Below are 12,845 nucleotides of genomic sequence, written 5' to 3' on the forward strand. Positions count from 1 at the left end.
CTTATCTGGAAGTTTTTTTAAAAAATAGCAGGAGATGTGAATTTTCAGACTTGCAAGATTCTGTTAATGTAGCCTTACAATAAAACAGAATTAGCTCATCTTGTCATGTTTTCTACCTGGTCTACTTGGGAAGCTAACACTCTCCTCAGAGGTCTTTCCCTCATGAGAAGAAAGTCCTCTCTCTCTCTCTCTCTTGGATATGGATATGTCTAGTTCAGGAGTATCAAACTCACATCATCAGGGCATTATCACGTAACATATCATGACTTTTTCCCCCTTTGCTAAACCAGGCATGGGCGTGGCCAGCGTGTGATGCATCCGGCCTGTGGGTTGGTGTTATGGTTAGGGCTTGACAGCCCTGGTCTAGTTTAATGAAAAGAAGGACTGGGGTGACATGATAGCAGTGTTCTAATATCTCTTTACCACAAACAAGAATGAACCAAGATAATCTGCAAAGCACCTGAAGGCAGGACAAGAAGCAATTGATGATGAAAACTAATCAAGGAGAGAAGCAACCTAGAACTAAGGAGAAATTTCCTGGGAGTTAGAACAATTAATCAGTGGAACAATTTGCCTCCAGAAATTGTGGGTGGCCCAACACTGGAAGTTTTAAAGAAGAGATTGGACAACCATTTGTCTGAAATGGTATACTGTAGGGTTTCCAGCTTGAGCAGGGAGGGTTGGACTATAAGACCCCCAAGATCCCTTCCAACTCTGTTATTGTTATTCTATCTATCTATCTATCTATCTATCTATCATCTATCTATCTATCTATCTATCTATTATCTATCTATCTATCTATCTATTATCTATCTATCTATCTATCTATCTATCTATCTATCTATCTATCTATCATCTATTTATCTATCTATCTATTTATCTATCTATTATCTATCTAACTACCTATTTAACTATCTATTTATCCATCCATCTTTTCTTCCCTCTCTCTCTCTCTTAAGTCTTTCTGCCTGCCCTATTTTTCTCTCACACTTTCTCTCATGCCATCTCTCTCTTGCACGAACTCTCTATGCAGTCACTCACTCTGTCATGCTTGCTCTCTCTTGTTGATCTGTAACTTACAGGAAAGATAAAGTTGAATATTTTAAAAACGTATTTTAAGAATAGGATATAAGTTTATAACATCCCAAAGTAACAGAAGCAGTTACAAGCTCTTTACATAGCTTTCAGGTATGCTAGTATCCCAAGCCACATTCCACTAAATCTCTAGGAAGTAAGCTAATCTACATGTATCAGAAGAGCACTTAAAATTCCTTCCCTAGATGACTTTTCAATCTGGAAAACCCAAAGACAAAAAACCTATGCCTTTCCACTCACCCAAAATATACATTTATCAATGAGGGAACAAAAATACCCATCCCAAAAGCAAAAATCAACACATGGTTTCTGTTTATAGAAAGAAAACTAAGTGTTAACCCATTAACCCAAAATAGTATTTATTTCCTTTATTTCAGTGTGTGTTCTGCAATAGAATTTACACAAAAACGTAACAGGGAAGGTGAGAGGATAGGTTTATGCATCTATTTTAGTGAAATATTTCACAAATAAATCAGGGATCCTGAGAATTCATGTATAAGGGAGCATCTCAGTGTTCTCAGGCAGTAGTTTTTTTGAAAACTGAACTCAAATATTTTTAAAAAATATTTAAGATTATTGGGTATATTAATGGTTTGAACTTTTTTCAGGTCAGCCATTATTCCAATGAGAATAGCTTTGAAGGCAGAACTGCTTTATTATAGTTTTCCCCAATCCATCATTTCTCTGGTTTATTCAATGATGACAGCAACTGCATTCTTGCTTCTTGCTTATGTTATGTGGAAGCAGAGATTTTAAAATTTAAAACAGATTTTTCTAATTTTCTATCCCATGGTTTGTATGGAAAAAGCTAAAGCAACTTAAATATTTTCCTTCTTCAACCATGAATATTTTAAAAAGAAAAAGTCCCATCACTTCTAAATGTCAGTAAATCAGTCTTGTTTTCTTTTGAGATGGCCTGTCGTAAATTCCTTCCTCAAATGTGTTCATGGCACCAGGAAGAACCCTGTTCCTCCTAACCTAGCATATAATTTTTCACAGTAGAAAAATGCAGTAGAAGCAGACCACTTTTGCCAAGCAATAGATGGTTTGTCAGAGGACTTAACAGCTTTTGGACGGACCAAAGCTACTGTGACTCAACCAGCACACAAGTAAATAATTTAACAGGATTCATTTATAGAAAAATCTTCTATATATAATAATAATATACAGTACAATGCATGTATACAATACCCATGCAGCAGAAGTCAGAACCAGAACTCAGAATCCAGAAGTCATATCACAGAAGCAATATATTACAGAGGCAATATATATTACAGAGGCAATACAATATTTGTATATCTTATATACAAATAAGTCAAGCTAAGTCACGCCCAAGCTCTGAGCTGTCTGGGTCACCAAAGAGTCCCCATTGGCTGACCTATTACCATGTCTATTCCAATTCATGAACACTGACATACTCTTATATTCCAAATTAGCTTGATACCTGTGCTTTGCTACGAAACTATGTGGTCGGGTTTAGTTATTCGGGAGGAAAATAAGAGGGGAAAAATTCTGCCTCTCCCTACCAGCATCCATTGGTATTCATCTGGATAGTGTCCTGTCAATGTGCGAGAGAGTTGAGGGCTATTTGGAAACTGAAGCAGTATTTGCTATGTGAGCAAGGAGACAGCAAGGAGCCTGGGTGTGGCTTAGCTCAAATGTTCTGTACTAAAGCTGGTTGCTGCTTTGAAACTGAAACTGAAACCCCTCTCCTTTTCTTGTGTTTTGCATTTCTTTTCAGGTGGGGAGGGGGAGTTCTACTCCTTAGCATCAGAGCGTGTTAATAATAATATAAAAAATACTAATGCTCTGATGGTCATTTTGAAAAATCCTTTCTTAGTGAGCACCTAGAACCCAAGAGGAACATATGTGCCAAATTTTGTAGGCTTTACAGTTCTGGAGATTTTGTGATGATGCTTGACTGGTATTTCGCTTTCACATATATAGAAGATAAAGTATACATAGTCCTCAACTTACAGCAGTTCACTTAGTGACCATTCGAAGTTACAATGGCACTGAAAAAAGTGACATGACTATTTTTCACACTTACGACCATTGTGAGCATCCCTGTGGTCACGTGATTTACATTCAGATGCCTGACAACTGACTCACATTTATGACGGTCGCAGTGTTTCAGGGTCATGTGATCGCCTTTGGCAGCCTTGTGACAAGCAAAGTCAATGGGGAAGCCAGATTCACTTAACAACCATGGCTCATTTAACAAAAGCAGCAAGAAAAATCCTAAAAGGGGGCAAAAAAAAATCACTTAAGGAATTTCTCACTTAGCAACATAAATTTTGGGCTCAACTGTGGTCGTAACTTGAGGACTACCTGTAAAGCATTTCTTTAAATAATCCCTCCGTGTCTGAACTTCTTGTCTCTGAAAAATCAATTTGGTTCTATCAAGCTGAAGCCATCTTTTGGTTGAATCTTTTATTTATGATGAGGTAATTAATGAGAGTTGCTGAAAGGGGAGATAATTAATCAAATAACGGCAGCATCAGTGGGATTTCCCTCTCCAATTCAATTCCTCTCAAATGGAGATGGTCCTGATCACAGTTAAATCATTAATAAATTGTACTTTTCTTTCAAATATGCTGTACCACAGTTCACAGGGTTTTTTTTATAAACCATCACAATCACAGTGATTTTGGGCACATAATGACAACCACAGAGTGCAATCTCACAGTATGTTTAATCCTTGATTTACTAAGTTTGTTTAATGACAATTTAAAGTTACAATGGCACTGAAAAGAGTAACATATGACCTTTTTTTCGCATAACCATTGAAACATCCCCATAGCCACATGATCAAAATTCAGATGCCTGGTAACTGACACATATTTACAATAATTGCAGTGTCCTGGGGGTCATGTGATCACCATTTGGTTAGAGTGCAGTACTGCAGTCAGCAGAAGTAGCCTGCAGTACTGCACTCTAACCACTGTGCCACCGTGGCTCATAAGTAGAGTAAAATAAAAGTACTTCTTGCATATAAACTCTCGCATTTCAGTGAGGAATTGTGCAACATAACTCACTCATGTGAATTTTACCTACTATCTTTGCCTTTGGACCAAGTCTCATAAATGAATAGATGTGATAACCATTTTAGACCATGCACAAGACAAGCAAGCGAGAACCAACTCTCTCACAATGCTGAAAGTGCATTCTTATTTCACTACAGATCGCCTCAATCCAAATAAGGTTTTTTTAAGTTCAACTGCATCTCAAGGAAATTGTTCCTTTGATAGCCATTCCTTGGTGCTCCAAGGAGCAGCAAAATGAAACTGTCTATTATGATCACTCTATTAATGTCAGAAGATTGAAGAATGGAAAATATGAACAAAGAACAGTACAGGTAAAAGTCAACCATTCCCTAGAAGTGAAAAATCTAATTGCAAGATCTTCAACTACTGGATTGAGGGAGAATAGTTATCACCGCTATTGAGTTTTTATTTTCCTATATTGCAACAGGAGTGAACTACTTCCAAAATATTTCAGAGTAACTCAACAGAATAATCTCAACTCAACTCTCATGTGTAGGAAACATCAAAAGAAAGTCTTAGCCAGAAAACATAAAATCAGTCAAATTCCAAGAATTTATAAACTCTGCCAAAATTAAAAAAAAAATCATGTCTGGCCAATAAACTCTACCATGTTGGCTGAAGAAAGCTAAAGAACTTAAAGAGAGCTACTGCAAAAACTGTTGTGTATCTAATTCTGGACCTGAATAAGAACATTCTTGGGGACTTCTGTCACAATTAAGCAGTTTGCTTTGTGTTCCAAGATGAGTGAAACCAGAACAATTTTACATTTGTTTAATCAGAAGTAAGTTCCACTGAACTTAAGAGGAATTTGTCATACTATAAGCTAATATGTAATAGACTGCTATATTAAAATACTTTCCAACGTTACATTTCTCCAAATTACTCTAGTTTCATACTTATAATGAATAGCAGCCATACTAAATTTACACAAAAAGAAAGCCCCTGACAAATGCACGTTAAACAAATATGCAAAATCACTGCATAGTGGAAAATCCCATTTTAAGGGTAATTTCTTGGGGTCCAAACCTTGAATTCAGTGAGAATTCTTTGGCTGACAGGTTCCACGATATACCTTCCTTGCCTGACTGGGTGGGACAGGCTGATGCTACAGGATGAAGACAGTTCTGTACTAATTTGGCTCTATGTCCTGGAGGGCTTTCAAGGTCATACCAACATCTTGAATTGGACCTGGAAGCAAACCAATATCCAATGCAGGACACGGAGCAGAGGTTATTCTTTGGGCACCCAAGATTGCTCACACAGCCACATTTTGTACCAGATATTTTTCAAGGATAGCCCTATGTACAATGCATGGAAACAGATCAGGGCATGAATGATTGAGAGGAGAGCCTCCCTATCAACACAGGGTTTAAAATGGACTGACACCTGCTCTAAGGAGGAGTCACAATTCCAGGAAGACTTCCAGATTATGTTCCAGGTCTGTCTGGATAGTCCAACCCCATCCAAAATTAAATATGATAACTTTCAGCTGCAAAGGGGGCTCCCATCCATAGCCAATCCTTACCAGGGTTCAGTTGAAGTCTGTGGGTCTCCATCCAGGCCCCTTACAGCCTCCAGGCACCATAAAAGAACATCCTTAATGGGGATGGAGATGTACAGCTGGGTATCACCAGTATGGGCATACTGGTGATACTTCATCCCATGGTGATGGATGATGTTACCCAGTGGTTTCATGTAGAGGTTAACAGGAGCACAGAAAGAATCAAGCTGGACCTATCGTTCCCCAATAACATCAATTGCAACCAATCTTGGAAGAAGGAAATGAACTATGCCACTCATCCCCAACTTCCTGAATTGGCCCAGAAGAATATCATGGTCAATGGTATTGAAAGTCATCAAGAGGTCAAGAAGAGCAAAGATGAATGCAACACCTCCATCCTGCTCCCACCAGAGATTGTCTATGAGCACGACCAATGATTCCATGATTCTTCAAACCCAAATTATTGAATGTTCAATACCTAGACAGAATCCTGGCAGATTAATCACTGGACTATCTGCTCCACCATATCCTTTGAGCACTATGAGGAAGAGGCTGAATTTATCTTCTTTCTCTCACACAAAGTATCTGGGCTGAGTTGTCTCTTATTGCTGTGGACCCTTCTCCTTCCTGGGAATCCAGCCTACTATATTCCATTATATCTAGTTAAGGTTAGACTGTTAAAACAGTGCACCAAATATAATCCCTCACTGAAATATATCTAAATATTGCAGAACACAAAGGAACCCAAAAAATCAAATGCAAAAGCCAAGTGCTGAATATAAATTATGGTTCAAACAATAATTCTCTGTTCTTGACAAGTATTCTGATAGGTAACATGACATGCTCTTTAGGCTATCACCAAATGATTCTAGCCAATGGCTCTGTTTCCTTAAAATCTACTTTTTCTCCTGTTCAGTTTGCTTTGATTCTGGTTTTATCTCTGTGGTTGTAAGAGAACATGGATCTTCCAGAGAAGGAGACACACATAATAACATCAGGTTGAATGTCCTTGAACATTAACAAGATACTGCAGCTCTGCTCCACTTTTATCTATGCTGTGCATGCATCTGAACAATGTTAGGCATTGCAGATTGAAGATTTCCAGACTTGACAGTGGGGAGGGGGAGATACTAACTAACCAAGGAAAGCTGCTGAACTTGGATGCACCTTCTGCCTCCAGCTTTTGGTAAACAAGCAGAGACATGAACACAGCTTCCCCAGCAAAAGACTGTATCTCAGAGGTCTGATCAGGCAGGCTCTGGCTGGCCAAACCACTGAACATATAACAAAGTTTTGTTTCTTCTCTCTGTCTCTCTCCCAGAGCTTCAGTTACATTTTTGCCATTTCCTGTGGAAAAATGAACGCTTTTGAAGCCTGTGTGTCTATAATACAGTCAGCTCAAACATACACAAAGCTGACACAAAAAGAATTGAAAAGAGAAAGAGAAAGCAGAATAATTCTGCCAAAAAGTCACTTAGAAGGTTCAGGGCAGGGGTTAGGCAGAATATGTCCCTTAACGCATTTTCAGGGCCTTAAAATCCCCTCTTGCCATTATTGGTTTTTGGTGTCTTTATTCCCAGATACACACCAAAAGCAAAAGTCAGAAAGATATTTAAAAAAACCTCCTTCCCCACCAGTTCCTTCAGTCTTTTAAATGCACGCTCTAATATATACACGAAAGCCAGTTCAGTGTAGTGGTAAAGGTACCAGATTAGAAACCAGGAGATGGAGTTCTAGTCCTACCTTAGGCAGGAAGGCAGCTGAGTGATGTTGAGCCAGTCATTCACTCTCAGTCCTAAGAAAAAGATAATGGCAAGCCATTTCTTTAAAAAATGCCAAGAAAACTACAGGGACCTGTCAAGGCAGTCGCCAAAAGTGAACACTGACTTGAATGGGGAAAAAAAGGTGTTTGCATAAAATAATGCCATTTACTTTTTTGTTTCTTCACTCTCAGCTCCATTGATTTGTATTATTAATACCTCCGGGTTCTTTTCCAGTTGTGTGAATATCTGGAACTTGTGGGAAGGAAAGATGACAGACTGAAAGAAGGTAATAAGTCAATAAGGAAGGACATCAATCATGCAGTTTTGTAATGTTCTTCTGAAACTCGGTAAACACAAATCAAGAAAACCAATAACTTTGAATTTAAAGATCAACATACAAGGAATAACTTTTAAATGCATGGTTCCCATCAAAATAAAGCCTACTTAACTTTAGCAGTCTCAAAAGAAGAACAACTTGGAAATCTTAGAAGCCCAAACTATCAAAGGCATAAAGTGTCTCAAACACAAACCTGAAGCAAATCAGAATCCTACAGTAAAAACTACCACCACCCCAAAAAAGGATGAGGAAAAGGAAATAGTCCCTTTTAAAAAACAAAAACAAAAGAGATCTGCTAATATTATTGCTCTTGTAATTTATGTTTGCATAAAAAAGACCACCATGCAGTTTTGAATATCCAGGGATACAGATTTTAGAATCCATCGAGGGCTATATTTATACTGTATTTCATGTGCATTCTGTGTCAAGAGAAGCATTTTGCCTGAAATATAGTATTTGCCCTTCGTTTGTCTCTGTAATAACAATCTTACATTTGTAAGATGTGGCAAGCCTAGGAGTGTTACCTCTCAACAAAGTGAGCGTAGGAATATGGCTACCATTATAGGAGACCAAAAAATTAATCCAAAAATGTCAAAACAGCACTATGGGGTGGACATCCGGGAATCTATAGAAAACCTCTCAAATACAGACAAAACTGCTGATTAACTAATGTTTAGTATCTAAACATCCCTTCTAATTGAAGCAAACAAGTCCACAGTTCAAAATCAACCAGTGAATAGAATGTGTAGACTTCAAATCCCATAATTGCTCAGCCACCTAGAACAGAAGGGTCACAAATATACTTACAAAAGAATGAATTAACTTGCAATAAGGAGGCACCTGTGATAGTTAATATTGTTTTTGAAACCACTTGTGCAAAGGCACCAATAAGCTGAAGTTCAGACCTTACAGTGCTAAACAGTCCTACTCTTTTATACCATTCAAAATTTGATGCACTCCTGTTTAGCCATGGCACATCTGGAAGACATAAAAATTTCATGGGCCACTCTGCTCATCTCCACCACTGTTGCTTCTATGACATACTAATGACTACCTAATTGTGAGGACAGAAGGTTGATTCAATCCTGATGCACAGCGTTGACGACAAATGGGTTTTAGCAATGTAAGTAAAATGGTGCAATGAATATGGGAAAGAGGAGTTAATAGATGAAGCAAGTGCTTTCCTCAGAGATGGATAAGTGAGCAGAAGTCAGTTACAGAGATACTCAGAAATAGCTTTCACATACTTCAAGATAAATACCAATTTTCTTCCATGGGGGGGGGAGTATTCCTTTCCCCCCCACAAAGATAATCTCTGCTCAAAATCTCTGCAAAGAGGCTCATATCCAATGGAATACAATTGTTTTCAATACTTCACAAGAACAGTGTTTCTCAATGTGGGCTAAAATGTGGTCAATTCATTTGCAGTACTAGATGCCATGCATGTCTGTTTAATTCATAATACCAACCCAACCAACAGATTCAGTTAATCATGGCTCAACATATAGAGTGCAAATACAGTCAGTATCTGGTTGACACTCAGGAAACAAAATAATTTTACACAGCTAAGAAATGTGCAGCTCTTACTACTTACAACAAGGGCCTTCAAACTTGACATGTTTAAGACTTGTGGACTCCCAGAATTCCTAAACTAACATGACTTGAGGAGGAATTCTGGGAGTTGAAGTCCACAAGTCTTAAAGCTGTCAAGTTTGAAGACCCCTGACCTACGGGATACTGCAAGGTATAATTTTTGCCCCCAAAGCAATCCAATCACAGTTAGCATGGGGAGGCAGAAAGGCAACAAATGCATCCTTCATACTTTTGTCAGCATTAAGTGACAGATCTGTAAACACAACTTATACTCTTCAACCCCTCCTGAATCCAAACCATGGGAGGAAGCAGAATTCAGCCTCCCCTAGGATCCTGTGGCTTAGGATAGTAACATTTCTGAAGAATGGACAGACTTCTCCAAGTTAACCACATCATACAGCTCTCTGCTAAAAATGGATACAAAGTAACAGCTGTCACCAACACTTCTAGGAACATCAGACAAAAGCTGCAGCCTTCCCAAACTCTACAGAGAGTAGAGTAGCTGCCATTCTGTAACTTTACAGAATCAGGAGTAGAAATCCATCAAGTGAGGCCCGGGAATTAAGGTACACAGGAAAATAAGTGGCAACCTTTGGAATACAATTCACTTTAAAAGTTAGAAAAAAATTAATGATGGTCAGTTTATTTTATCAATAAGGATATGAGGCCATCTGCACCAACAATGAGAAGTAGTATTGCAACAACTCCACACAGAACTTCAACACAACGAATGACATCAAAGTCAACCTGGAGTTCATTGGTTACAAAACCCAAGCAGAATTAACGTAGGTGTCCTACATCAACATACTTACTGAAAAGTTTCCAAAGGCAGGTGTCCATCTCATTGAATACATCAAACCCAAGGGCTTTCTGATGGCCAACACATCTAACAAGCTACTACTGCCATCCTCCCTTGCCATGCTAGCTGAGGATCATGGGGTTTGCAGTCTAAGGGATCTGAAGGACACTAATTAAGCTAATTGGGGTAATCAATTACTCTGGGAAATTATCAACATTCCTGCTGGTTTCACTGCCACAGGCCCAAGTGATTATCCCAGTGGGTACTAATAGTAATTACTCCAGAGTAAGCCTACATAGAGCAGTCAGCTTAATTCAACAGGGACAAGATATTCTGATGATCTTGCCTTCCTAACACCTTCCATCCAGATCCACCTAAACGTTAGCAATAAAACCTCTTCCTTCCTTCGCAAAGCCCAGGCATCCTTTCCCTCTCTCGTCGCTCCGGGGTGCAGGAAGTACCCTCACCTCCATGGGGCGGTCCGGCGCGTCAAGCTTGCAGGTTTCTCCTGCTCCCCCCACCCCCCCACCCACTCCCGCCACAACAGGTGGGCAGGGCCCCTGACTCACCGCTGGCGTTTTTCCCGCAGATCAGGTGCTGGTAGGGCTGCAGCAGCCCCCACAGCTCCGAGTCGTTGTTGACCGTCTGCTCCAGAGACTCGAGCGTAAACTTTGGTGCTTCGTTCACAGCCAGGCTACCGCCGCCGCCGCCGCTGTTCGCCTCACGCTCCTTGTTGGCGGCGGCGGCGGCGGCGGCAGGGGGCAGACTGGCGGCGGAGGCGGCACAGGTCCCGCCAGAGCCGGCGCTCGAGCACGGGCCCCTGTGGTGCAGCTGAGACTGTTGCGGCTGAGGCGGCGGGTTGTTTTGGTGGGGCTGCGTCTGGGGCTGCTGGTGCGGCGCCGAGGCGGCGAGCTGCAGGCACCTGGCGTAAACCTCTCGGAAGAGGTTCTCCATGCCGGCGGTCAAGTAGATGGCGGCGTGCTCGTGGATGCGCACGGCCACCCGGCTGTCCACCATCCAGCGGTAGAACTTGCCCACCGAGAAGGTGAGGCCGCAGCGGGTCGACTTGCCCCGGCTGAAGCGGTCGCCGCCGCTGCTGCTCATGTTGTAGAGGGACAAGGCGCCGAGGGCGGCCGCCGTGCAGCTGGAGGCCAGGCTCCAACCCAGGACGATCTCCATGGCGCTCTGGATCTCGTACTTGGTGCATTTGGCGAAGCGCAGGCTCAGCCGCTGAGCCTCCTTGGCCAGCCGGATCAGCGCCCGGCTGACCAAGGTGGAAAGTCTGGCCAAGGCGTCTTTGCAAAGGGGGCCGCCGCCATCGCCGCCGCCGCCGCCGCCGCCGCTGCTGCTGCTGACGGTGGTGGAGCTGGCGGCGCTGCTGGAGCTGGCGGCGGGGGCCACTCGGAGCCTTCGGGCCTCTTTGCGCTGTGGGAGGAGGACCGCTTCCACCTCGTCGAGGCTCCAGGGAACCTCCTCAAGGTCAGGCAACAGCCTGGAGCAGTGCTGCCCGGAGCAGTCCAGCACTTCGGAGTCTTCCACCAGGACAGTGTTGACGGTGTCGAAGCTGTTGTGCCGACTGTGCATGGAGTCAGTTAGGCGCTGCTGCTGCCAGCTGTTTCCTCCATAGGGGTAAGCCGAGTGAGGGGAATCCGAGCAGCAGAGGGACAAGTTGGAGGACCTGACGGAGTCTGCGGCACCACCATACCCCGAGTCCAGCGTCAGATCTTCCAGCGTCCTCACCACCGTCTTACCTCTCCTTGCCATCGCTGCACTTCATGCTGCACCAGCAGAAAACTTTAAAGAGAGAAAGGCGGCGGCGGCGGCGGCGCCGGCGCCTCGGAAGCCTCCGCTCCTCTCTCGCGGGCTTCAACTTCGCAGCTCCCACGTCTGGCTTGACTTGCGAGCAGGTCCGCCGGGCAAAGGCCGTCCTCCCCCGAACGCGATCCGCATTGGCAGAAGGAGGCGCGGCGGCGAAGAAGAAGCGCTACGAAACTCCCCCTCCGGTTCCTTCCCAGTTGGGAAAAGCGGCAACCGCCCTCTGCTCTTCCCCGACTCCGGCACCGCACTACCTCTCAAGCTCAAGCCACCCAGAGGAGGCAGGGAAAGGGGGGGGGCAGAGAGTCGGGAGGCGTGGTTATGCAAAACACTTCCAAAGGGAACCAATGGGAACGCTTTGGTTGCTACCTTCTGGGACTTGTCACACACGCACACACCCCTCCGCTGGCAGCGGCGGCGAAGTGCCACTTTCTCTCTTCCCCCCCCCTTTTTAAAAAAAATCCGTATTTTCTCCAACAGGCTCTCCTAAATTCGCTGTTTTCGGGAGCAGCAAAAGGGGGTTTTGATCTCGCCATCCCGGCCTGTCGATTCCTTTTTGTATTGCTCTACCACTGCGGGGGTGTGGGGGTGGGGGAACCGAAGGAAATCGGGGAAACCCGCAAGATCTTGTGCTTGTAGTCATCCCAAAACAAAATCGAGGGGTTTTGTTGGTTGATCCAAGGTGCTCCGGGAAGGAAGGGGAGCGGGGGCGATTTCTTGTTGGGAAAAATTCCAAGCTTCGAATATATATATGAGTATGTGTGTGTGTGTGTGTTTTACGCAGCAAGAGGTAGGAGAGAAAGAAAAGGTGGGGGGGGGGGGGAAAGATCCACTACCTGTTATCTTATAATCGCTTGACAAAATAAATAAATAAAGAAAATCAAATAAAAAAGAA

General features: G+C 42.7%; 1 protein-coding gene across 2 annotated transcripts in view; it reads right to left on the reverse strand.

Moving 5' to 3' along the window:
- The window catches only part of ABTB3 (ankyrin repeat and BTB domain containing 3), a 231,597-nt gene extending 219,083 nt beyond the window's left edge, over positions 1-12,514 (reverse strand). For both annotated transcript variants that reach the window (XM_026695343.2, XM_026695352.2), the window contains exon 1: positions 10,705-12,514. In XM_026695343.2, the coding sequence (XP_026551128.2) occupies positions 10,705-11,899 (1,195 nt within the window). In that variant the 5' untranslated portion in view covers positions 11,900-12,514. The remainder of the gene's footprint in view (positions 1-10,704) is intronic.
- Between the last annotated feature and the right edge of the window lie 331 nt (positions 12,515-12,845).

This window comes from Pseudonaja textilis, chromosome 5, assembly GCF_049901715.1.
Source record: "Pseudonaja textilis isolate UNSWEBS1 chromosome 5, rPseTex1.2, whole genome shotgun sequence".
In the NCBI taxonomy this organism is placed as follows: Eukaryota; Metazoa; Chordata; class Lepidosauria; order Squamata; family Elapidae; genus Pseudonaja; species Pseudonaja textilis.